General features: G+C 43.0%; 3 protein-coding genes across 4 annotated transcripts in view; all 3 read right to left on the bottom strand.

Moving 5' to 3' along the window:
• LOC137382638 (uncharacterized protein KIAA1671-like) overlaps window positions 1–8212 on the bottom strand; it is a 255619-nt gene extending 247407 nt beyond the window's left edge. The window contains exon 1 of the mRNA XM_068054841.1: window positions 8130–8212. The gene's annotated coding sequence lies outside the window, so the exon portion shown is untranslated. The remainder of the gene's footprint in view (window positions 1–8129) is intronic.
• A 5620-nt stretch (window positions 8213–13832) lies between these two features.
• On the bottom strand, window positions 13833–25332 carry LOC137382976 (transmembrane protein 17-like). 2 transcript variants are annotated; one of them, XM_068055557.1, is made up of 5 exons: window positions 25248–25332; window positions 18074–18270; window positions 16774–16877; window positions 15980–16096; window positions 13833–14359 (listed from the first exon to the last, which is right to left on the bottom strand). In XM_068055557.1, exons 2-5 carry the CDS (start codon window positions 18213–18215, stop codon window positions 14060–14062), a joined length of 663 nt encoding a protein of 220 aa, XP_067911658.1. In that variant the 5' UTR covers window positions 18216–18270; window positions 25248–25332; the 3' UTR covers window positions 13833–14059. The 2 variants fall into 2 exon arrangements, with proteins under 2 accessions (XP_067911658.1, XP_067911659.1); XM_068055558.1 differs by having other exon boundaries at window positions 15980–16093.
• acyp1 (acylphosphatase 1, erythrocyte (common) type) lies at window positions 24103–25742 on the bottom strand. Its single transcript, XM_068055559.1, has one exon. It carries the CDS (start codon window positions 25676–25678, stop codon window positions 25373–25375), a length of 306 nt encoding a protein of 101 aa, XP_067911660.1. The 5' UTR covers window positions 25679–25742; the 3' UTR covers window positions 24103–25372.
• Between the last annotated feature and the right edge of the window lie 627 nt (window positions 25743–26369).

Below are 26369 nucleotides of genomic sequence, written 5' to 3'. Positions count from 1 at the left end.
CAAGGAACACAGGAAGTTAGCACGCAGGTAAAGAAAGCAATTAGGAAGGCAAATAGCATGTCGGCCTTTATTGCAAAGGGATTGGAGTACAAGAGTAAGGAAGCCTTGCTACAATTGTACAGTGCTTTGATGAGACCACCTGGAATACTGTGTGCAGTTTTGGTCTCCATATTTAAGGAAGGATATACTTGCATTGGAGGCAGTACAGCGAAGGCTCACTAGATTTGTTTCTGGGATGAGAGGGTTGTCCTATGATGAGCTTGTTGAGTAAATTGGGTCTCTATGGAGTTTAAAAGAATAAGAGGTGATATCATTGAAACATACTAGATTCTGAAGAGGCTTGACAGGGTAGACACTGAGAGGTCATTTCCACTGGCTGGGGAATCTAGAACACAGGGACACAGTCTCAGGATGAGGTCAATCATTTAGCAATGAGATGAGAAATTTCTTCACTCAAAGGGTTGTAAATCTTTGGAATTCTCTACCCCAGAGGGATGTGGACTTTCCATCGTTGAATATATTTAAGGCTGAGATACACAGATTTTGGTCTGTCAGGGAATCAAAGGATATGGAGAATGGGCGGGAAAGTGGAGTTGAGACTGAGGATCAGCCATGATCATATTGAATGGCGGAACAGGCTCGAGGGGCTGTATGGTCTATTCCTGCTCCTATTTCTAATGTTGTTATGGCATCAGTGAAAGGCATTCAGCAGACACTGATAATTTACCACAGGAGGCTGGGATTTAACACAAGATAGCACAAAGTAGTAATTTATTTCACGCTGACTGGTAAAATCCACCAGGAACCCTCCCATAACAACAGAGAGTAACGCAAGTGTTTCCACAACAGTTTATATGCCACTTTCAGGCATAACAGTCGATGCTGATATTTATGTGTCACGCTTGTTGCTGCAACTGGCTGATTTCACACCAACTGATAAATTTCCCTTTATATTTATCCTTAAAAGCACCTATAGAAACACATGGATTACCTGATGTAAATGATGTGCTTAAAGACTAGAAAACACCCACAAGATTAAAATGCCCTCAATGAAGGCGGAACAGAGGTTCATATCTTTCTTTTGCAGAATAAGTGACTGCATATGGAAAAAATGTTGTTCAGCCAGGTCCTTGTGATGCGCACAAGAGGAGTTTTTAATTATTTGACACAATATAAAAGACCAAGCTTATCAGATCCACAGCTGCCACAGCTCTCACCACTGAATACAACGCAATTAAGGCGTCAGATGCAATTATTTTTCTCTCTTACTTGCTCTGCCCTTCCTTTTACAGGTCTTCCTGTTCTTCACTTGGCCAGCCAGTAACCTGGTCTCACTTTGTAATTAATAATTCTCAGCAAGTGGATACATGTGTTACGACCAGTTTCGCCCCTTCTCTGGTTTGACTGCAACAGGGTTTATCCATTTTTAACACAGTGATTGAACTTACAACCTCAGTGATCGCTTGCTCCTGTTCCTCTAATATAATTGCAAATGAACCCAACAGGTTTTCTTGATTTTAAACAAGAAAGATGTAAATTTATTATCTTTATCACTCCAAACCACTTGAAGTTACTAAAAATACGCTATGTATCCACGCTCACATTCACATGAGAGAGACACACACACAAATAGATTACAGAGGGAAAAACAGAGTTGGGTGGTTGGAATAGAGTCTGTAATAAATGGAATTTAAATACTGAATCTCAGTCCCAGAGTCCTTAGTTGTAATTGTAGTCCTGAGGTCGTCACTGGGCCACATGCACAGTTGTAGGTTTGCTTCTCAGACTCTGGAAGGCAGAAGATGGGGTTTTATCCTTGTCCCCTAGTTGCTGGCTGTGCTGGTCTGTAGGTTTGAGGCTTTAGCAGTTTCAGCCGAGGCTTTTCTGGATCTTTACTGGAGAGAGGGGAAACGAGTCCAACTCCGTTGATGGCTGCTCTGTTACTGTCTGCTTTCTGAATCACAACATTGATTCTACCGGAGTTGCACAAGCAGTCACATGACATGACCACTTCTTTGTGTTTTAATGAGGTTCTACTGGAATTTTCTCTGAAATTCAAGCTGTCCAGACATACTTGGTGGGGGGGTTGGCTCTTTCAAAGTCAATGGGTGTCGATGGCTCTTGACGACCACATTGATAAGGTTATCTCCGGTAACTGAATCAGAGAGCACCCCATTGTTCTGGCTAGACTGAGTCAATCATGTTTGTCTCCAGTCTAATCCTTTGATGTTTCAAATGCAAATGTCCATGGCCATTCTGGCTGCTAGCTGTTGTTTTTTAAAACGTTATTTGTAACAATTTCCAGTAAAAGTCTCAGGCAAAGTTCCAATTGATGACATTAATATTTCCCATTTGGCATGTGGGGTTTTCATAACACATGAAATATAGGGGAGATGGTGGTGTAGTGGTAATGTCATTAACTAGTAATCCAGAGACCCAGGCTTACACCATGGGAGATGGTGGAATTTAAAATCAATTAATTAATAAAAATCTGGAATTGAGAACTAGTCTCAGTTAGGGCAGCATGAAACTATCATTGATTGTTGTAAAAACCTTGCCCTCCTTCAGGGAAGGAAATCTGCAATCCACACCTGGTCTGGCCTACGTGTGATTCCAGACCCACAAGGGAACTGAGTATTCAAGGACATTCGACATTTAGGAAGGACAGACAAAATGGAAAAGGAGGTGGTGTTGCGCTGATAAGAAGGGATGGGATCAGTACATTAGTAAAGGATCGGAAGAACAAAATGTGCAATCTGTTTGGGTGGAGCTAAGAAACTGCAAGGGGCAGCAAATATTGGTAGCTGTTGTTTACAGGCCAAATAGTAGTGGTAGTGTGGGCAAGGTATTAGTCAGATTAGAGAAGTGGCATGGGTAATATGGTAATCATAAGTGACTTCAATCTGCATATAGACTGGGTAAACCTAACTAGCACCAATACTATGGAGGACGAGTTTCTGGAGTGTGTTAGGGATGGTTTTCTAGAGCAGTATGTTGAGGAACCGACTACAGAAAAGGCTATTTTAGATCTAGTTTTATGTAATGAGAAAGGGCTAATTACTAATCTTGTTGTAAAAGAACATTTAGGGATGAGTGACCACAATATGATAGAATTTTACATTATGTTTGAAAGTGAGGTAGCTCAATCTGAAGCCAGGGTGTTAAATTTGAACAAAGGAAATTATGAAGGTATGAGGGGCAAATTGGCTAAGGTGGACTGGGAAAATACATTAAAAGGTATGACAGTACATTGGCAATGGATAGTCTTTAAATAAATATTACATAGGTTGCAGCAACTATACATTCCTTCAAGGCACAAAAACCCCCAAAGTAAAGGCAGTCAACTTTGGATAACAAAGGAAGTTAAGGATTGCATAAAAGAAAAGGCCTATAAAGTTGCCAGAAATAATAGTAAACCTGAGGATTTTAGAATACAGCAAAGGAGGACGAAGAAACTGATAAAGGGAGAATAGAATATGAATGTAAACTAGCAAAAAAATATGAAAACGGACTGTAAAAGCTTCTACAGGTACGTAAAAAGGAAACATTTGGCTAAGACAAATGTGGGTCCATTACAGGCAGCATCAGGATAATTTATAATGGGGAATAGAGAAATGGCAGAGAAGCCAAATGATTACTTTGTGTTTGTCTTCACTGAGGAAGATACAAGAAATCTCCCAGAATTAGAGATCCAAGGGATTAGGGGGAATGATGAATTGAAGAAAATTAGTATTAGTAAGAAGGTTGTATTGGAGAAACTAATGGGGCGGAAAGTTAATAAGTCCCCAGGACCTGATATTCTACATCCCAGAGTCTTGAAAGAGGTAGCTATGGAGACAGTGGATGCAGTGGTGATCATCTTCCAAAATTCTATAGATTCTGGAACAGTTCCTGCAGATTGGAAGGTAGCAAATGTCACCCTACTATTTAAGAAGGGAGGGAGAAGGAAAACACGGAACTACAGACCCTTACGTCAGTCATTAAGAAAATGCTAGAATCTATTCTAAAGGATGTGATAAATGGATACTTGGATAATAATGATCTGATTGGGCATCGTCAACATGGATTTATGAATGGGAATTCATGTTTGACGAACCTGTTGGAGTTTTTTGAGGATGTTACTAACAGAATTGATAAAGGGGAGTCGGCTGACGTGGTATACTTGGATTTTCAGATGGCTTTTGATAAAGTCCTCACAGGTTAGTAAAATTAAAGCACATGGGATAGGAGGTAATATACTGGCAGGGATTGAGGATTGGTTAACAGACAGAAAGCAGAGAGTAGGAATAAACGGGTCATTCTCGCATTGGCAGGCCGCGAATAGTGGAGTACCACATGGATCAGTGCTTGGGCCCCAGCTGTTCACAATATATATCAATGATTTGGATGTGGGGACAAATGTAATATTTCCAAGTTCGCCAATGGCTCAAAACTAGGTGGGAATGTGTGTTGTGAGGAAGATACAAAGCGGCTTCAAGGGGATTTGGACAGACTTAGTGAGTGGGCAAGAACGTGGTAGATGGAATATAATGTGGAAAAATGTGAGGTTATCCATTTTGGCAGGAGGAATAGATGTGCAGAGTATTTCTTAAATGTTGAGATTAGAAAGTGTAGATGTCCAAAGTGACCTGGGTGTTCTAGTCAATAAGTCACTGAATGCTAACATGCAGGTTCAGCAAGCAATTAGGAAGGCTAATGGTATGTTAGCCTTTATCGCAAGAGGATTTGAGTACAGGAGTAGTGAAGTCTTGCTTCAATTGTACAGAACCTTGGTTAGACCGCACCTGGAATACTGTGTGCAGTTTTGGTCTCCTTACCTTAGGAAGGATATTATTGCCATAGAGGGAGTGCAACGAAGGTTCACCAGACCCGGGATGGTGGGACTGTCCTATGAAGAGAGACTGGGGAACCTGGGCCTGTATTCTCTAGAGTTTCGAAGAATGAGAGATGATCTCATTGAAACCTACAAAATATTTAAAGGGATGGACAGGATAGATGCAGCTAAAATGTTTCTCTTGGTTGGGAGTCTAGAACCAGGGGAAAGAATTTCAAAGTAAGGGGGAAACCACTTAGGACAGAGATGAGGAGAATTTTCTTTAACGAAAGTGTTGTGAATCTTTGGAATTCTCTACCCCACAGGGCTGTGGAAGCTCCGTCATTGAGTATGTTTAAAGCAGAGATTGACAGATTTCTAAATACAAAATGACATAAGGTGCTATGAGGATAGTGTGGGAAAAAGGCAATGAGGTGGATGTTCAGCCATGATCATATTGAATGGCAGGCAGGCTCGAGGGGCTGAATGGCCTACTCCTGCTCCTATGTTCCTAGGACAGTCGCTACAGCTGCTCAGTCTCTGTAACAGACAGAAACATGCAAATAGCAATAAAAACCATTTTCCTGCTAATCTTCTGCCCCCTCATTCTTTCCTGCAGGTATTGACTCCTTGCAGAGGTTTGCTGGCCTTCTCATACCTTGCCATGTGGCCATCACATTATCACATTGCTGCTTGTAGGACCTTGCTGTGTGCAAATTGGCTGCTGTGTTGCCTAGGCACAGTGGCATAGTGGTTAGCACCGCAGCCTCACAGCTCCAGCGACCCGGGTTCAATTCTGGGTACTGCCTGTGTGGAGTTTGCAAGTTCTCCCTGTGTCTGTGTGGGTTTCCTCTGGGTGCTCCGGTTTCCTCCCACCACCAAAGACTTGCAGGTTGATAGGTAAATTGGCCATTATAAATTTGCCCCCGAGTATAGGTAGGTGGTCGGGGAATTTAGGGACAGGTGGGGATGTGGTAGGAATATGGGATTAGTATAAATGGGTGGTTGATGGTCGGCACAGACGCGGTGGGCCGAAGGGCCTGTTTCAGTGCTGTATCTCTAAATAAAATAAAAAAATAAACATTATAACAGTGCCTACACTTTGAAGGTGCTTCATTGGCTTTAAGGCACTTTGGGACGTCTGGTGGTCACGAATGGTATATAAATGCAAGTCTTTCTTTTCATGCATTATATGTAAGCCTATGAACTAGGAGCAGGAGTAGGCCACTCGGCCCCGCTCCGCCATTCAATAAGATCATGGCTGATCTGATTGTAACCTCAACTCCACATTCCCACCTACCCCCCAATAACCTTTCACCCCCTTGCTTATCAAGAATCTATCTACCTCTACCTTAAAAATATTTAAAGACTCTGCTTCCACCACCTTTTGAGGAAAAGAGTTCCAAAGACTCAGGATCCTCAGAAAAAAATTCTCCTCATCTCTGTCTTAAATGGGCAACCCCTTATTTTTAAACAGTGACCCTTAGATTCTCCCACAAGAGGAAACATCCTTTCCACATCGAACCTGTCAAGACCCCTCAGAATCTTATATGTTTCAATCAAGTCGCCTCTTATTCTTCTAAACTCCAGCCTAGCGTGTCCAACCTTTCCTCATAAGACAACCTGCCCATTGCAGGCATTAGTCTACTAAACCTTCTCTGAACTGCTTCCAACACGTTTATATCCTTCCTTAAATAAGGTGACCGATACTGTACACAGTGATCCAGATGTGGTCCCACCACTACCCTGTATAGCTGAAACATAACCTATCTAATGTGGCTATTCGACTATTGGAGTATCACTACCAACCTAATCTTCAGCTCACTCTACATCTACACATCCAGGAGGGCCCACCCATCAGAAGATGGCAGTCTGGCTAGATTCCTCCCTACCTAACTCAGAGGTCAATTATCGTACTCATCACAACCTTGCTCAGCTAACTCAGAACTAATCAAATTTTGGCCATCTTGGTTTGCATGGCTGAGTTATTCAACCACAAGACTTTTGTAGAGTGGAATAAAATGCACTGCCTGATGTCCTGTTAGGATTAGATAATTTTATACAACAAATGACAGCACTTTTGGCAAAACACATGCAGCAGCCTTTTACAAGGTTGTAACGGAGAGTTCAGACTACACCATATATCAAAAGACCATTCACCACCCCAAAAGCAAACACATCACAAGGGGGGTAAACCCCTTACCCAATCACTAGAACACAATGGATTTGAAGCATGGCCTTATTAAATTAGTAGTTTCATATAACAACTGAACATTCGGGAAAGGCGTAGTCAAGGGAGTTACCCTGAATAAGAGAGAAACAATACACAATACTTCCCAGAGACCACTGTAACAGGATGAGAAAAATCCACACACAGACTAAAATCAGCTACCCCCCCCCCCCCCGCAAGAAAACTTCCTTACCTAATCCCATCCAGAAATCACAAAATCCTGATAAAATGGTACATCTAACACCCCGCTCCCCCCGAAAATGTTTTGAAGAATGACCTGCTCTTACTTTCAATGGGTAAAGTTATAAAACAAGATCCCGCTTCTCGCAATGAGAAAATAGTTTTTAATGAATAAATTCTTGCAAAATGCTCAATCCTCAGAAAAAGAGAGGCTTTACAAGACTATTACAATGTATTTTAGAATTACGGACACATTGCCCTCCAAATCCCAGCACAATCCAGCGCAGTGACTATTCTCTACAGCTGGGGGAGGGAGAGAGTGAGAGAAGCCCCATTTCAGACACACTGCTAATTGATGTCAATTTATTAAACACACAGACCTTTTAAAAACACTCCCAAAGTGGGGGAAACTGTCTTTAAAAACACCCCAAGCCGATTGCTCAGACCGATTTCTGGTTTTGCAGTATTGACAAGCTACACTCAGTTCCTTTCTGGCTTTGTGTGAAACGCAAACACAACAAAGGGAAGACAATAATTTTTAAAAGAACGAAACAAAAGTTCTTTGCTGCCGATGACTCACTGATCAACTCCCTGTCTCTAGCCCTTCACACTCACTCCCCCAGTGATGGGGGTTAAAAGAAAGCCCTTTCGGAGCCGGGGGTGGGATAAGGGAGGCGGAGATCGGCGGAGTCAAGAAAAAACATTTCTTCCCCACACCAGCTTGTAGACGCCAAACTCTCCACATTAAATTCTCAAAAAAGGCTTTTCTTCCCAAACTTCACTTCCTTGAACGCTCTCGGGGCAACGAAAGTCAAGGAATGTCCAAATCCAACGTCTCCGTCCCCAGACACGACATTGTCCCTCGCATCAAACCGCTTTCCTTTCCCTTTAATTGTCTTTCTTTACCTGAGAAACGTGGCGCTTCCCCTGGGCTGCAACCTCCTCTGTGCCTTCCACCATTTCCACCTGCCTGACTCTGACCCTTCACCTCCTCCCAGACTGGCCAAACCTGGGACAACCTACTCCGTGGCAGATATCCAAGAGAGGAGGGTCATAGACAAGCCCTCAACTCCCAAGCCAAAACAAAAACAATATCAACAAAAAAAAATCCCACAGCTACAAACACAACATACTCTGCTGGAACAGCTCAGAATTACAACCGTGGCCACAAAGAACCCAATCCAAACTTCAGCAACCTACTAAAGGACAGAAACTGAGAAATTTCCACAAACAACATCATACTCTAGTGGGAAAACTGAGAATTACATCAGACAGCAGCAAAATTGATAGGATGAACAAACCGGGATGCACACGGAGATTGCCACCTTTTGTCAAATAACTTGTATTTATATACCGCCTTTAATGCAATAAAACGTCCCAGGTGTCGAGGTAGCTCAGGTGTATGTAATACTCCCATCCGAGCTCACCCCCGTTCAGCCGAAATTTCTCATCGGTGCCAGGTCCAGAAACCTCCCCTGGGTGTCTCTGCCCACAACTTGAGCTATTTCTCGGAAATTCCCTCCATGCCATTCCACTCTGCCCAGAGGGGTTTCCTGTACGGGCTGTTCTTGCGCAACCTCCACTTCTTTGCCCTCATCTGCTATCCAAACACGCTGTGGCATTCCATCCTGCTGTCCAGACATGGAGGTCCATGGTGAGAGGCTCTCCACATGGGAGTCCTCCCTTTGTCCATTAGGGATTTGGCATGTTGCATGTGGCAGTCCTGTGTAATCGAGTCAGAGAGTCATTTACAGCACAGAAGGCCATTCAATCCATGGAGTCCATGTTGGCTTTTCAGAGAGCTATGCAGAAAGTCCCACTCCCTGGTTAGATCCCCGTACCCTGCAAGTCTATTTCTTTCAGGTGGCCATTCGACTTCCTCTTGAAGTCATTGTGATCGTCTCCGCTTCCATCACCCTTGTGGTCGGCGAGTTCAAGGTCATTACCACAGAATTTGCAGAAATTACAGGCATGCTGGAGGAGTCCTTATTTTGCATTTATATAGGATGTGTGATGTTACAGCCCCTATTTCATGATCTGAGGAGGCTGCTCCTCAATTTTCAGCTGCACTTCAGTCCCACGCTACTGATCTTTGGCCACGGTGCAGAGGGGAGTGGAAGATCGGAGAAGCTCCTCAAGGGACTGCTCCTGGCTCTGTCAAAGGTGCTCATCAACAGGTCCAGGCAGTGGGCAATCGAGGGGGTTGTTCGACCCAACTGCCTGTCACTCTTCCATGGTTATGTCCAAGCCCAGGTGTCCCTGGAGAGGAAGCATTCAGTGTCCTCCAGTATGCTTGAGGCCATTCGCAACCAATGGGCACCGGGGGCAATGGAGTGCGTTAACACCCCTGGAAATGTCAACTTAATTTGATTGGCTAAGTTTCCTTTAAAGTTTTTGGGAATTTTTTTGTTACGCTATATTAGTGGTGCCCCTTTTGAAAGGGGCACTTAGTTTAAAAAAAAACCCAAGGCATTTTACAGGATCAAACAAAATTTGACCCCAAGCCACATCGGGAGATATTAGGGCAGATGACCAAATGTTTGGTCAAAGAGGTAGGTTTTAAGGAATGTCTTGAAAGGGGGTCAATCTGATGAGTGCATCAATAACTAGAAGTCATAGATTTAAAATTGTTGGCAGAAGAGGAGATGAGTTTTTTTTCCACTCAGTGTTGTTGGGATTTGGAATTCTTCGTCCAAAAAGGTGGCGCAAGATGATTCTATAAATAATTTTAAAAGGTATTTGGTAAAAGATAGATAAGTAATTGAGGATGAGGAACTTACAGGGTTATGGACAAAAGACGGGGCTGGAGAACTAAACACAACTGCTCTTTCATGGAGCCAGCACAGGCATGATGGGCCAAATGGCCTCCCTCTGTGCTTAAGTTTCTATGATCACATGAGTCTATGAAAGAAAGGACAGCTGTGGAGAGGTTTAGGGAGGGAATTCCAGAGCTTAGGGCCTTGACGCTGAAGGCACAGTCACCAATGGCAAAGCAATTAAAATCAGGGATGCTCAAGAGACCAGAATGAGATGAGCACTGAGATCTCAGAGGGTTATACGGCTGGAGGAGATTACAGAGCTAGAGAGGGGTGAGGCCATGGGAGGAATTTTAAAACAAGGGTGAAGATTTTAAAATGTAGGCTTTGTTTAACTGGGAGCCAGTGTAGGCCAGCAAGCATAGGGGTGATAGATGAATGGGACTTGGTGAGAGTTAGAACATGGTCAGCAAAAAAATGCAAAAAAAAGGTAGGGATTACAGCTTGGATTCTGGTGTTCATTTGCTCCTGATAAAAATTAACTGAAAATCCTTGTGATCTATGCCTCCATCAATGGGAAAATTGGAACACTGTTTTAATTATTTTTGGCAACCAATTTAAAGTAATTTTAGAAATTTCTGGACCACCCACCCAACAAGTAGCTTTTGTGCATAAATTTAAATTAATAAAGCGTAGGTTTTAAAACATATTACGAAGAACTTTATTCACAGAACAATGAACGATGGAGTGATCTGTCAAATGGGGTGGTAGTCAAAAACAACTTAAATGGATACATAATGGGCTGGATTTTAAGAGCTCACCGCCAATCCTGGGGGCTGGCTGTCCAGCCCAGGCAATAGCGTCAGTTGCCTGCGCACCATTTTTAAAGGGCAGTCTGCCTTGCCGGAATATTTAAATTTTTAAAGAAATATCCCCCCAAAATTAAATGAATAAAGTTCTTATGCTCCTTTCCCACCCCCCCTCCCAATAATAATTACAATAACTAATTGCCCTCTCCCCCAAAACACTTACCTTTTAAATGTGACCTTCTCGCTCCCCCCCCCTCAGAATGCACAAAGTTTGAACTTCAACCCTTCCCATCATCCCTGCACCCATTATGTGTATTTGACCCCGTTCCCCCCCCAGCACTGAAACTCCTACCTCCTCTCCCCTCCCCACCAGTGTCACGCTGCCTTTCCCTGGACAGGGAATGGAAGGCACGTGAGTGCTGACCGCCACGAGGTCTTGTTTAAATCCAGCCCAATATATTTAAGGCAGTAGGTGTCCCAAGGTGCTTCACAAAAGAAAATTAGGGAAAACAGGTATCAAGCAGCAGTAAAAGAGTTAGAGAGGTGAGAGAGACATCAGTAGACGTGATAGGCGATTTAGAAGGCTTTCAACAGCAAACAGGAAAGTAAAAATGCAAAGAGATTTTGGGAGAAAGTTTCAGAGTGCAGTCAAGTCAGCTGAAGGCTCTGCTATCAATGGTGGAATGCAGGGAGAGGAGGCAGCTCATCGGGCCAAACTCAACTTGGTCTGGTCAAAAGAGAGTTTTTGGCCTAAGAGATTGCTATTGCATATTATCTATCAGATCTTCCATCACATTGTTCATAATCTGGGGTCAGGAATGCAATTGTGATTTTTTCTGCTAGTCTTCATTAATGGTCACAACATACAACTCCAAATAGTTGAGTCTACTTAGATGTTGCTAAAGGCAATCAGAGGCAATTGTAATTGTTTGTAACTTTCAGACTCTGAGACAATCAGCAACTGTAACAAAGTGCAGCACTTTGAGATGTGATGCCTGGTGTGTGACAGGTATTTGCTAACAGCAAGGCTTTTATTATATATGTTAGTAGATCTCACATGATTCTGCTCACGATGATCTGGGAATATGCTGTTGTATGACGTCCGAAATGTGAGGGGGGGGGGGGGGTGGAGGGGTTGCTGAGTGGGGGTGCGGGTCTTGGTGGGGGGGCAACCATTGCCACAGTGGGGGGGGGGGGGCAGGGGGGCTTCCAAGGGCCACGGATTGCCCTCAAAGGAAAGACCCCCTCCCGAAACTGCTAGGAGGCTGACGGCATCTCCATGCATCGGTGGGCTCCTCTGACCTCCACAAAATTGTTTTCTGCCATAACTCGCTGACTGAATGCTGAAGAGGTCTGGCCCTCAAAATGGATCGAGCCTCCCGTTGGGATGATTGGGCAGTCAGCTGGGACATTCCACTAACTGGCTGCCCAAACATGTGCAAAGGGAGGGAGGAAAATCTATCCCTGTACATTTTACCCTGTTTACATTTTGAACTTCTCAGATCACTTCTTATACATTGAGTTTAATGATTTCAATTGTTTCTATAATTGATCCAACTACAGTAAGTTACATTTCTTGTACTATCTGAAGTATTAAATTGTTAACAGAAAAACTTAATTGTAAACAGGACGTTGTAGCAAACAGGTGACTCACAGCCGGGTATCTAACTGTGCTCACTGTTTAAATCCTCCACCAGGGAGCTGTATTCTTGATTCTGATTCAATAGAATTGTGATTTTGGTCAACCTTCATCAGAGTGTAACTCCTACTATACCATCAGTCTTATAATTAAAGGCTTCAATTTTAGGTTAGTTCAGATAGCATGGTGTTGTGTGTGTATATATACACAAAGGACACATGAGCGTGTACAAACAGAAGTGTGTACATTCTTGTATGCATATTTGTGTATGTACAGAAACTAAGGATTCAGAAAGAATAAGTTACAAAGAGACACATTCAAAAAATGAAAATACTACATGGGTTTCTCTGAAAGTATGTACCCTGTAATTGAATTGATTGTTCCTGTAAGGCCGTTAAAATTACTGGGATGCAGAGAAGGAAGACAATACAAAATGACAAAGTGGATAGGATTCACTTTTGAATTCTAGCTCATGGTAAGGTTAACTTATTTGAAAATAGCAATCTGTTATTATCAGGCACGTGTACTCTGTAATTGTGGGGCTGGCATTCCATGAAATTAATAACTAAGCTTTGGAATGTCCAAAATTAATTAAGATTTGAAATAAATATCTAAGCAATATCACAAACATCAAGGAGCACTCAGCATAGTAAGCTTCAGTTGCCGTGTGTTGAAATGTGCTGTGGGGGGGAGAAAAATGAAGCTAGCATGTTGCCTGTGCTAAAACATTATTTTTAAACTTAAAATTTTCTCAGTTGAGCCTGTGCATAGCAGAATTATGAATGCTTGTGCAGGTTCCTGGTCCAGTAATTGCTCCTCAGTCCTTCACGCAAACACTGGGGCACAGCTGGCAGACATACTTCCTGTATTGCAAATAGTGGGAAACACAGCAGAGGCCATGCTTCTCTCATTTGTGTGTCTTTGGGGATGGCATTGTTTATGCTGTTGGATCCAGCAGTGGAAAGCAATGGGCAGGCGGGAGAACAGCCCTCGAATTTCGTTCTGCCTGCGCCTGCCACAGATCTGCTGAAAACCTGTCTATGTGGTGGATGGGGGTGAAGGGAGGTGGGGCAGAGGCCGAAAGACTAGCTCAATGTCTCTGTGCTAGGACATTAAAAAAAAAGTTGTTGAGGGTACTTGCTACTAAATGTTCTCCAGTGAATTATTCTAGAAAATGCTTATGTAAGCAAAGGTCAGGTTCAAGCTTGCCTGACAACCTTTCACACACTTGAATAGCACTTACCGTCTGGAGTGGCACAGGAAGAGATGGAACAAGGGGAGGAAACTGGAAAGACATTTTCATTACGCAAAATAGAAAATTCAGGCACACAACACAAGCAATTTAATTTTCTCAAGGAAATTGGAGTTAATTTATTTTTAAAAAATCATAATGGCAATTTCCTGTATGTTAATAGTAGAGATCCTTGATTCCTTCCTAGCCCTGCTCAGCTAATGAAAAAGTCTACATTACACAAGAAGGACCATCAATTCTCTTACACAGCCTTCATCTAATAACAGTGGCACAGAAGCCTGGACCTTCGCAATGGTGCAATCGCACAGAAACATTGGTGGGGCTGGGTCTGATTGGTAACATGGTTGGAAAAATCAATACACTTGGAGGTTGTTGCCTCACTAAACATTGGAAATGGAGTTCCTCCCATATGGAATACCAGTTTCTTGGCTCCTGTTGCGCCGTTGTGAACATTCTGACTCTTGAAACTGCTGGAGGTAGAAGCGTGTCGCCAACTGGTTTGTCATTTTCCTTAGGGCCTGGAATGCCGCAACCAACTCGAAAACCAGGAAGGTGAAGTAGAGAATATGAACAGCCTGCTCCAGGGGTAAGATGATGATGGATTTATCGGTGAGGAGGAACAGAATAATAGGAAGCTGGATTGTAAAGGACAGCAACCATAATCCAGCTAACTCAGGCAGCTGCAGGTCAAAATGCAAATGGCAGAATCAATAGCTAGTACACAATAATAATGACTATAACTCTTAAACAAAATTTAAGTGTAGGAACAGGAGTAGGCCATTCAGCCCCTAAAGCCTGTTCTATCATTCATTGAGATCTTGACTGATCTGTACCCTAACTCTATCAACCCGCCTTGGCTCCATTTCCCTTAATACCCTTGGCTAGCAAAACATCTATTGCTTTTTTGTGGGAGAGACTTCTACACTTCTACCACCCTTTGAGTGAAGAAGTGTTTCCTAACTTCTCTCCTGATTGGCCTGGCACTGATTTTAAGGTTATGTCCCCTTGTTGCTCTCTTTACCCTATCAATTCCTTTAAAAAACCTAAAAACCTTACTCAAATCAACCTTCAGCATTCAATATTCCAAGGAATACAAGCTTAAGTTATGTAATCTCTCCTCATAATATAACATCTGGAGCTCTGATAACATTCTGGTGAATCTGTACTGCATTCTGCCCTCGGCCAATACATCCTTTCGAAGTGCGGTGACCATTCATTTTGATCTATCAAGCAGGACTGAGGAGATTCTCCATCATGTTTAACTGAAAAACTGAGAAGTATCTATACAGTATTTTCTCTTATTATAACAAATAACATTGGGTTCAATTGTAAATTCACATAATACACCTTGGTTACATTAGAGAGATAGAAATCCTGAACGCTAGAAATTTGAATTAAAGAACAGATTGCTGACCAAGAGCAAGGTCTGAAACAACCTAACTTTCTCTTTCAGATGCTGATTGCATATATTTCAAACATTTTCTCTTTCATCAAAATTACCCTCATTTATCTTAAATGAAACATTGTAAATTGTATGCCTCTTAGACATTTCTTCAGAGTACTACACTTTATATGAGACTTCTTTTATAATCAAAAAGAAACTTATATGATTAGTCTAGCATTTTATGTTGGTTGACAGTTGTTGCAGGTAGAATTAACTTGTAATTTCTGGGTTTTTTTATACTGGGGGATTTTCTTTTATTGTCTTCTGCACTACTATGAACATTTCCTTAATGATTAAAGATAACAGAGTAATACAATTCCCCACTTGATGTGCTTTCTATTTTGGTTGGCTCCACTGAGGAGGATCTTGCATTTCCCAACAAAAGAGGAGGTGACCTTAGTTTCAGAGTAATTCTTGGCTGCTCCTCCTACCATTCAGCTCCTGAACAGTTTCAGCAGAGGTCTGAGAGGATGTTGCTTTACGTCCTTCAATTCGGAAATGGTGCATTGGCATTTGGAATAAAATACCATTACTAATGAAACAAGAAATAAATTTAAGAGAAAACCTATTTCTCCCTTCTTCCCTTGCAGGAGCTGAATCATGCTAAGGTACTGTTCTATAGATTCTGGCTGCCCTTCCTCCAATGTATGAAGTGACACTGTGAATGTCAGCAAGCTATTGATCCAAAGGGAATGTCATTGATGAACCTGATCCTGTCCTCAATCGGCTTACACAGGTATACATCCCTTAAACTGGGGAGTACCTGGTACATCAAGTGGTGTACTTAACCAATGAGCCATTGGCAAGGCACCCAGAGAAAACATTTTCAGTTAATTGTCTTTTCTAATTCACTCACCTTTTCTTGCAAGTTTCCCGTGTAGCCTAGAGAAAGTCGGACACATTCAATTAGTGTGAGAATTATCACAGCTGCAAACAGCAGCCACTGGTAGTATCCTGGTAACATGCTATACTGCTTTGGGGAGGGGATGAGGAGAAACAGAGGTCAGTAAGTACAAAACTGCTCATTGTAATTCAGTGCAATCTAATAAGCAGGATTGAGAAGAATCTCAATCAGGTTTAACTGCAAAAATGAGAAATATCTAAACATCTACACACTTAATGTCTGCAGCAGGACAAACGGAGGAGCTCCAATGTTAGGCTAAGCAAAGTGCAATGCTGAAGGCCTTTACCAGTCCTAACTTGGGCCTTTCCCAATCGTCGATCCTGATCCCTCCTCCCATTCCCAATCGTCCCCTCCCACACCCCCTGCAAGCATGAATTAATTTCTAGACCACTGTTTCTCTAATCTTGGCTTTCTCTTATTGGAGTAGCATCTAACCTCCATCTAGCACTTCCATGTGGTAGCACTTATAATTGCGAACTCAGAATGGAAATTATATATGTCTCTCAACACCATCCTCAAAAACCTTTAACAAATTAGATCAGCTATAAAAGATACACCTCCACTCACTGCATTTTTCTGGAGCAATCACCCTGTTTTTTTAAAATTAGGAGATGTTGCTGCAAATGAGTAAATAGACTTTGCTGTAAAATAGTCTGGTTGCTGTGAGTCCTGCCATAATACCCACTCACCTTCAACTCATTGGCTGACACATTGGATGCTATTGGACGCTCGGAACTAATTCTCACCTTAAGTTCAAGCATGGCCACTTCTGACAACCACCAGAATGGAAAGAAGAACACGTTGAAATACAGTGCCATTTGCAAAGGTAAACTGGACACCATCTCATTAGCTGTTAACAGAAAACAGCTCAACTCAATGAATCTTTAAACTTTTTGCAGTGGTCATTATAGAATAGCTTATCACAGCCAAGATAGTTTTAGCTGTAAATCCCAATACATACCACTTTGCACAGTCAGGCAAGTCTCAATTAAAAGTGATAACACAACAGGGAAGTCAGTGAAAAGTAGCTAGTCGCTATTAATATAACTAAAGAGTCTTTTACTCTGTGCCTGAAGTCCGAAACTATTTAATAGCCTTTTACAATTAATCCTATGTATAAATGCAAGTTCTTTGTTTTATATTGCAGATAAACAAAAAAAAATCAAATGAAGATGTTAAAACCCACAGTCTGAAGGAAAAGGCCCGTGTAGCAACCCATGCCAATTGTCCCATGGTATTACTTACTTATTAACACACTATACTTTTATTTTTGCAAAACAGCGTGGTAACTGGCGACCATTCATTACTCAACCATAAACAGATGAACCAGTCACATATCATTTGCCATTTGTGGGACCTTGCTATGCACAAATTGACTGCTGAATCTGCCTATAAAACAATAGTTATTAGTTCAGAAGCAATTAATTGGCTGTTAAACACCTTGGGACATACTGAGATGAAAGACACTATAGAAATGCAAGCTGTTTCGTCTTAAGTACAAGTCTTTGTTACTGCTTGCATTTTAACATATCTGTGTAAAGTCACACACAATTTGTACTTGACAGTTACTGCAAGTACTGGAATTATCTTCACAATACCATGGTATAATGTATAAACAGTGCAATGTATATACTACAATGTTAACATAAAACTTATAGGATCTTGGGTTGCTTTAGTACTATATCTCTGACATCCTTATATTAGGCTATTCAGGTTTTGACGATCTGAGTTATTGCCAGTACTACATCCTCTTTTATGGCTCTTTCAATCGTTATTTCTTTTACTATATATAGGAGTTCCCTATAGTAGATGCACTGTGACTTACTGCTGGTATTGTATCTTCCTGTGTAAGCATCTGCGTCAGTAGGTCTTTGGATTATTGCCAACATTATGTGGAAGTTTCCTGTTAAACTTTGTTGTGTTTGTAAGTCTTTGGGTTATTGCTATAGTACCTTGCATGGGAACTCTCTCTGTATGCCTGTCATGTTCTGAGTTATTGCTGGTTGTCACATGTCTAAGCCTCCATTTTCTGCTAATGTGTCTTACCTGGAATATTGTTATATCCATCACCACAGTCCCGAGTTTTATTGCTGATGAAAAGAGATCCACTGAAGTTGGTCAGACTCTGGCTGATATTATGAGGCAAAGAAGAGTACAGAGACATAGCTGGTAGAGGAATCTGCTCCATCCGAATTAAATCCTTCACAATCCCAGCACCATCTGCTCAGTAGTAATACACCAATCTTCCGGAACAGGAGTCAAAAGACGAGATGTATCAACACTCTCATACTGTGACATATTTGTCAGTGTTCGTATCACATTATTTATCAATATGTTCACCTAACTTACTCTGTTAAAATAATCAGTTTTTTAAAATAATAATGTTCTTTACTGTTCATATAGCTTTCATTAATGAAGAGATTGTTGTATTCATTATTAGAATTATCTTTGAAATGTAGTTGTAATAACCATTCAATATCATTATGGTAATTTTGTAATTTATAGGATCATAGAATAGTGCAGCATACGAAGAAGTCATTCAACCCATCAAGCCTGCGTTGGCTCTTACGAAGAGCAATCCTGTTCGTCCTACTCCCCTTATCCCTGTAATTGTTTCTTCTTAAAGTGTTTATCTTATTACCATTTGAAGGCTCCTATTTAATCTGTATCCACCAACCAATCAGGCACTGCATTCCGAATCCTAACCACTTCTGCATAAAAAAGCTTTTCCTCATATCGCCTCTGGTTCTGTTGCCAACTACCTTAAATCTGTGCCCTCTTGTTATTGATCCTTCAGCCATTAGAAAGAATTTTCCTTGGTTTACCATATCAAAACCCTTCATGATTTTAAACACGCCTATCAAATTTACCCTTAGCCTTCTCTGCTTGAAGGAGAATAACCTCAGCTTCTTCAGTCTATCCATGTAATTCCTCATCTCATTTGTACAGCAATTGTCAATATTTAAAAAAATTTTTTTAGGGGTTGTGAGCATCACTGGCTAGGCCAGCATTAGTTGCCCATCCTTAATTGCCCTTGAGAAGGTGGTGGTGAGCTGCCTTATTGAACTGCTGCAGTCCATCTGGTGTAGGTACACCACAGTGCTGTTAGGAAGGGAGTTCCAGGTTTTTGACCCAGCAATAGTGAAGGAACAGTAATACAGTTCTGAGTCAGAATGGTGTGTGGCTTGGAAGGGAGATGCAGATGGTGGTGTTCCCATGTGTCTGCTGCCCTTGTCCTTTTAGATGGTAGAGGCCACAGGTTTGGAAGGTGCTGTTGAAAGAAGCTTGGCGAGTTGCTGCGGTGTATCTTGCATATGATACATACTGCTGCCACTGTGCACTGGTGGTCGAAGAAGTGAATATTTAATGAGGTGGATGGGGTGCCAATTAAGTGGGCTGCTTTGTCCAGGATGGTGTTGAGCTTCTTGAGCCTTGTTGGAGTTGCACCCATCCAGGCAGGTGGAGAGTACTGCATCACACTCCTGACTTGTGCCTTGTAGATGGTGGACAGGCTCTGGGGAGTCAGGAGGTGAGTTACTCACTGCAGAATTCCCAGCCTCCTGACCTGCTTTTGAAGCCACAGTACTTATATGGCTGGTCCAGTTAAGTTTCTGGTCAATGGTAATCCCACCCACCCCCGCCCATCCAGGATACTGATTGTCCCATCAAGAAGATCTAATGGCCAAATTTGCTAACTTAAATAAAGTTATTTTCATACATTTATAAAATCTTCATAAAACGCTTCTGACAAGCAACAATTATATTAAATGGTGCCATTGGAGATACTCAGCTGGCTGTGAGGAAGTTTTTAACATTGGGTACTCCTCCCGTGGCTTAGTACACCTGATATATTTTTTACATCTATCACTGCAGGCTCCAATGATATTGCTACAGTTCAGGCTGTCTTCAAATATCTGCTCTCATATTCACAACTAAATAGTAGCAGATTCAGTAATGAGAAACCTGTTTCCTTATTTGTACCATGGCATTTCCCCCTCACTTCCACAAAGCAATAACAAAAACAATAGTGCAGTACGTACAGAGTAAAACTATTTGGATTTATATTTACAGATGAAGCACAATACAGGAGAACAAAAAATAGCTGTCAATTGAACTTAAATCAGTTCAGAAAGTATTATATACTTATTTTGCAATGGTATATCTTAGTGAGCAACAGGAGCTTTTGGTGAAATTTAGTGTCCAAGTAGACCTTCAAGATGAAGCGTTCTATGTGGATGAAGTGAAATTCAGTTCACCTATAGAAGCGAACTTCCAACTCACAATTAAAACAGATGCAATGTAAGTGGGACAACTGCATTGCTCTGGAATGGATAGTTTTTGTCCCCGAGCAGCCAGACTCTTCTGAACAGATTTTCGGGGTCAAAGAGAGGAGGGATTGTGGTCTGGTGTAGAATTAAATTTTCATGACAGCTACGCGATACACTGCATGTCATTGCGTACCAGCTGGGCGTTCAATGAGTGAAATTCCTTCCTATTCCTGTAGTCTCCAGGCTCTTATATTGAAGTATGCAAGCCTAGGTGTGTACTGCTGATGATGCCCTGAAACTAGGGGGAAGTCTGCAATCCTGGCAAGGCCCTCAGCCCTGTCTTCCGGCTGTGCAGAGCCCATGGGGAAGGATATAAAGTCATTGGCTTTTGGCGAACTGTGTATAGACCAGCACAGCAGGTGGGCTGCTGTTGCAAATATCACATACTGCAGATTGGAATGACCCCAAGGCATAAAAGTTTAGTTTAGAGATACAGCACTGAAACAGGCCCTTCGGCCCACCGAGTCTGTGCCGACCATCAACCACCCATTTATACTAATCCTACACCAATCCCACATTCCTACCACATCCCCACCTGTCCCTATATTTCCCTACCACCTACCTATACTAGGGGCAATTTATAATGGCCAATTAACCTATCAACCTGCAAGTCTTTGGCATGTGGGAGGAAACCGCAGCACCCGGAGGAAACCCACGCAGACACAGGGAGAACTTGCAAACTCCACACAGGCAGTACCCAGAATTGAACCCGGGTCGCTGGAGCTGTGAGGCTGCGGTGCTAACCACTGAGTTCTGAGCCTCCTCACGGATGACTTCTCATTGAGCTGTGCAGATCAGAAGTTCTGGACAGAAGGCATCCTATGAGCTTCCCTTCTTCTATCCCTGCACTGAGTAGCTCCCTGAACCTCAGCCTGCTACTTCCCCCCCTCTTCCAGCTACACCACCAGTGTAAGCAGCAAACCCATTTAATTAGAAGTTTGCCAGAATCAGAAGAGGTGCTTGGTCAAAGTTCCCTCTACAGACTCACCGAATTCTTTCAATAAATTGTATTCATATAGCACCTTTAACATAGTAAAATGTCCCAAGGCACTGCCCATGAGCATTATAAATTTGACTCTGAGTCACGTAGGGTATAATAGGGCAGACGATCAAAAACTTGGTCAAAGTGGTAGGCTTTAAGGAGCATCTTTAAGCAGGAAAGAGAGGATAAGAGGCAGAGAGGTTCAGGGAGGGAATTCCAGATTTTAGGGTCTTGGCAGCTGAAAGCACGGCTGCCAATGGTTAAAATCAGGGCTGCTCAAGAGGCCACAATTAGAGGAGTGCAGATATCTCAGAGAGTTGTAGGACTGTAGAAGATTACAGTGCTCGGGAGGGACGAGTCTAAGGAGATTTGAAAACAAGGGTGAGAATTTTAATTGCTTAATCAGGAGCAAATGTGGATCAGCGAGTACATGGACGATGGGTGAACAGGACTTGGTGGAAATTAGGACATGGTAGCAGAGTTTTAAATGACCTCAAGTTTACGGAGGGTAAACTGTGGGAGGCCGACCAGGAGTGTGTTGCAATAATCAGGTCTAGAGGTAACAAAGGCATGGATGAGGGTTTTGGCAGCAGATGAGCTGAGGGAGGGGCGGAGTTGGTTGGTGCTAGAGGCAGAAATATGCAGTCTTAGTGATGTGGATATGTTATTGGAAGCTTGTCTTAGAGTCAAATATGATACCTAGGTTGCGAACAATCTGGTTTATCCTGAGACAGTTGTCAGGGAGAAGGATGGAGTTGGTGGCTGAGGAAGGGTTTGTGGCAAGAAGTGAAGGTAATGGCGTCTATCTTCCCAATATTTAGTTGGAGGAAATTTCTGCTCCTCCAATACGTGATGTCGAATAAGCAATCTGGCGGTTTAGAGACAGTGGGTAGAGCTGGGTGTCAACAGCATACCTGGGGAAACAAACTGTGGGCTGAATTCTTACTTACCTGACCAGCTAGGAACAATGGTGGGGGTGGGGGGTCCAAAAGGCACAAGGAATCTGGAATTCCCCCACATGCTGTGGACTTTTGAGCCAAAGCATGCGAGTGATGTCTCGATCGGTTCCTGAAGGCAATCCAGGGCCTGGGATGTTTGATCGCTGGGCTGGGCTGGGCCGGTGGGGGGGGGGGGGGCGGGTTTGCAGTAGCAGTGGATTGAATGGGCTGCCAATCCAGGGGTCCTAGTGGCCAGGGAAGGTCGTGGGGGTGATGGTGGTGCAAAGGGAATATTGGAGGCTAAGAATGGGGAGAATCAGGAGAGGTGTGAAAATTGATCAGAGTCCTGGTGATCAAAGTCAGTGGGGGCTGGAGTGCCCGATCATGGGGGTTCTTCAGGCAGGCACTAACCTCCTGGATATGCCAAGTCTTCACCTGGACATAACCAGAGTTAAAGTCGAAAAGCTGAATGACGCTGAGGCTTGCAGCCTCATTGTTTTGACTAAAGTATCAACCTGCCTCCTTGGAGCGGGTTGGCTGCCCAGCCCCTTTCGGCCTCAGGTAAAGCTGCAAGAGGGTGGGTTGGAGGTAGGTTTAGTTCCAGAATTTGGTTTTTAAGACTTGAAACCCCACACCTAACTGAAATCTGCTCTTTTTAAAGTTAAAGTTGTGTTTTTGGATGATGTCACTGAGTGCCAGCATGTAGATGAGAAATAGGAGGGGGCCATGGATAGATATTTGGGGAACACCAGAGGTAACATTGCAAGAGCGAGAATAAAAACCATTCCAAGTGAATCTCTGATACCACTGGATAGGTAAGAATGGAACCAGGCAAGTGCAGTACTACCCTGCTGGATGACAATGGGAGACACTGGAAGAAAATGGTGTGATGAAGCACGTCAAAGGCAGCAAACCGGTCGAAGAACAATAGTTTACCATTGACAGTCACATAGGATGTCATGTGTTACTTTGGTAAGGCCGTTTTTGTACTGCGGTGGGGCGGAAAGCTGACTGGAGGGATTCAAACATGACATTCCGTGAAAGATGGACACAGATTTGGAGGGTGACAACATGTTTGAGGACATTCGGGAGGAGAGGAAAGTTGGAGATGGGGCAGCAGTTTTAATGGCTTTTTGATAGGGGTGATAATGCAGATTTGAAAGAGAGGGGAACAGTACTAGAGAAGAGAACCAATAACATCAGATAACACGGGAGCCAGGAAGCAAAGTTGGGTGGCCAGCAGTTTATTGGGAATAGGGTCGAACAGCAGGAGGTGCGTCTTATGGACAAGACGAGTTTACAGAGGGCAGACAGGAGAGAAACTAAGGAAAGATGAGTTCAGGACCAGGGCAGATTTAGAGATGAAAAGGTTTTTGAGCCATAAAATAAGCACGGAACCCTACTTAAAATATTTAGATGGACATCAGCCAATTTCAGGCAGGCACAATGGCCACCTGATACAAAATGGCAATAGGCAAATTCTGTGCATGGAACAGGTGTGAGAGATCAAGACCAAACTTTCAGTGCCTTAAACACTTTTCTGGAGGTAAAACTGACATTCAAGTTGAAAGTTCTCTCATAAAATTCTCAGAACTCAGTTAGCAGCCAGAGCTGTAACCCTAGTCTTAGACTATCACCTGCAAATGCACCCTTGTGACTGAGAGGTCATTTACAGGTTATTTCTGAAAATTAGCCTCTAGTCCAGGAACTTTCAAACCGTAATGACATTTTATTTCCTGTTCGGTGCAGCAGAAAGTTCTCCCAGCAGAACTCTTGCTTCAGACACACAAATGACTCAAGCACATAGAAATATTAAGTTTGAGAATGTTTAATGCAGAATCATTTTATTTCAAAAAAGTTAACTTTGCTAAATCAGTTTTTGTTACACTGTTAAACTTCACAGAAAACTTTGCTAAACAGGGGTATTCTAATTGCCACAGACCCAAATGAATATTTGATCTGGAGCATTACTCAGTGTTTCAAACTGAATAATTTGACGTGGAGTGATTGCTGTTCCATGAATAAACAACAACAATTCTGCACATAGCAATTCATCACTAACAGAAATTGGATGATCAGTTCAACTAGGGAGGAATATTAGCTATGATACCAGAACTCCTTGTAGTCCTCAGTGAATTAGTGCCATAGGATGTATTGACATCCACCTGAAGTGTTGGAACAGGGAGATGGTGCCTTGGCATAACATCTCGTCCTGAGAACAGCACTTCCAATATAGTAACATTCAGATTTACTCTTAATATTAACACTCACATTTACTGCACCAACTACATGTGGTGCCAAGTACTCGCCTTGCAACACACTTAAGATGCAAGAGTTTTCAACTGAGCGAAGCTGGCACTCTAGCCTTGGACAATTTATTATCTAAATGTTATTTTACATCAATATTTATATTCGAGCTGAATCTTTTCACATTGAAGTCATGCAAAAGCTGAAATGTGGCGTCCATGTGGAAGAAACATTCTACCTATGTGACAATTCAAACAAACACAAATCTTGCAATAAATAGTCAAGGTTCCTTTGACTTGCTGACGGGAAGTCTCGATGCAGGATCTGTCCAAATTAGTCAAAAGCTGGTACCGACAGTTGGACGGCGATTCCACTAATCCCAAAAGAAACAAACTCAAGAACAGGGATACAACGTGAACATTAAACACATAATTGGAACCTGCTTGAAATACAATTTGGTAACACAAAACATCAACATGTAACTCTAAGAATCACTGCAACATTAGATCCTTAACATCCATAGGAAAACAAACTTTGGAGACAGAGATAATCCACTGGTTCAGGTGGTGGTGGGTGGATTGTTTCCAAACGAGTTCCATTCAATATAAATAACCCAGGTGGCGGAGTGGAATCAGATTCAAAACAGGGGAACCGAGCCGAAAGAGCAGCAGTTTAAAGAGCAAAGAACAACCGGAACGGGATGGGAAGCCCATGGAAACGCTCACCTTCCCTCCATTGCTCCCGAGAGTCTGCATGTATCCACCCACCGAGGAAGCGGAGCCGGGACAAACGCGAGGCGACGCGGGTTCCTGGCCGCTGGCTGTCCAGCAGTCGATGATGCCGCCGCCGGTTATTTGATGATCTGGAAGTCTGAGTATTCCCGCTGCTGGATTCGCTTCTGGTTGGTGAACTCGACTCTTTCTATCTGGGACTTGGGGCTGCCGGTGTTGCGGAGCCAGGTCTGCATGGCCCGCACCCGCTCTTCGGCTCCTTGCAGCTGGCCCTTCACTGTCCCCTGCACCGTATTCTGCACCCAGCCCGTCAGGCCCAGCCGCTTGGCTTCTTTCTGCGTATGTTTCCGGAAGAACACTCCCTGCACCTTCCCAAACACTTCATAATGCAGCGACAACAACGCACCCTCACCATCCGACGCCATGGCGGCTCTAGCGGTGCCTTAGCAACCGCCACATCCGGCGGACTACCCGCTGAAGTGGGCGGAGCGACGCCTTAGCAACCGCCACATCCGGCGAGTGCCCGCTGAAGTGGGCGGAGCGACGCCTTAGCAACCGCCACATCCGGCGGCGTGCCCGCGGACGTCACTGAACAGAACAGAGAAACTACAGATCCCATGACCCTTCGCGGGCAGTGAGCGCATCACGCAGGCGCGAAGCTGAAGGAGCAGCGGAGGTGCGAGATGTTTGAAATACCATTTAGTTCATGTGGGTAAATAAAACGAAATTGACGTTATCCGCCAAATTTTGAAGGCTGGTGTTTACAGCGGTAAACTGGGGTCAGGCAAAGCATCCACTGTGTTTGTACCTGTGATGGGGCAATGTATTACAGCCTTCAGCTGAGAACAATAGGGAAATATCAGCACGCATTTATCATTCATTCGAGCTTTTTCTTCAGAGTGACCAATGTCACTTGCCCCACTGTATCCTACATTCTTTTACACTCTCTGTAGAATTTAAGTGCCGTTAGTGGTTCACCGCTGCAGGCGGTTCTATGGCTGTTCAAAGGGGAACTCAAAGGTATTAATGTCGCAGGTCAGTAACCTTTCATCAGAAATGTTAACTCTGCTTCTCTCTCCACAGATGCTGCCTGACCTGCTGAGTATTTGCAGTCTT

This window comes from Heterodontus francisci, chromosome 23 (assembly GCF_036365525.1).
Source record: "Heterodontus francisci isolate sHetFra1 chromosome 23, sHetFra1.hap1, whole genome shotgun sequence".
Lineage (NCBI taxonomy): Eukaryota > Metazoa > Chordata > Chondrichthyes > Heterodontiformes > Heterodontidae > Heterodontus > Heterodontus francisci.
This window is presented reverse-complemented; position numbering and strand designations above follow the sequence as displayed.

Bases quoted from the DNA above. Each gene is read 5' to 3' on its own strand.
- LOC137382976 (XM_068055557.1), bottom strand. From the start codon at position 18,215: ATGGAGCAGATTCCTCTACCAGCTATGTCTCTGTACTCTTCTTTGCCT. The intron at 16,878-18,073 runs GTAAGACACATT...TTCTGTTAACAG, and splicing joins TGGATATAACAATATTCCAG to CTAATGAGATGGTGTCCAGT. The intron at 14,360-15,979 runs GTGAGTGAATTA...TTTGACCTGCAG, and splicing joins CGGGAAACTTGCAAGAAAAG to CTGCCTGAGTTAGCTGGATT.
- acyp1 (XM_068055559.1), bottom strand. From the start codon at position 25,678: ATGGCGTCGGATGGTGAGGGTGCGTTGTTGTCGCTGCATTATGAAGTG.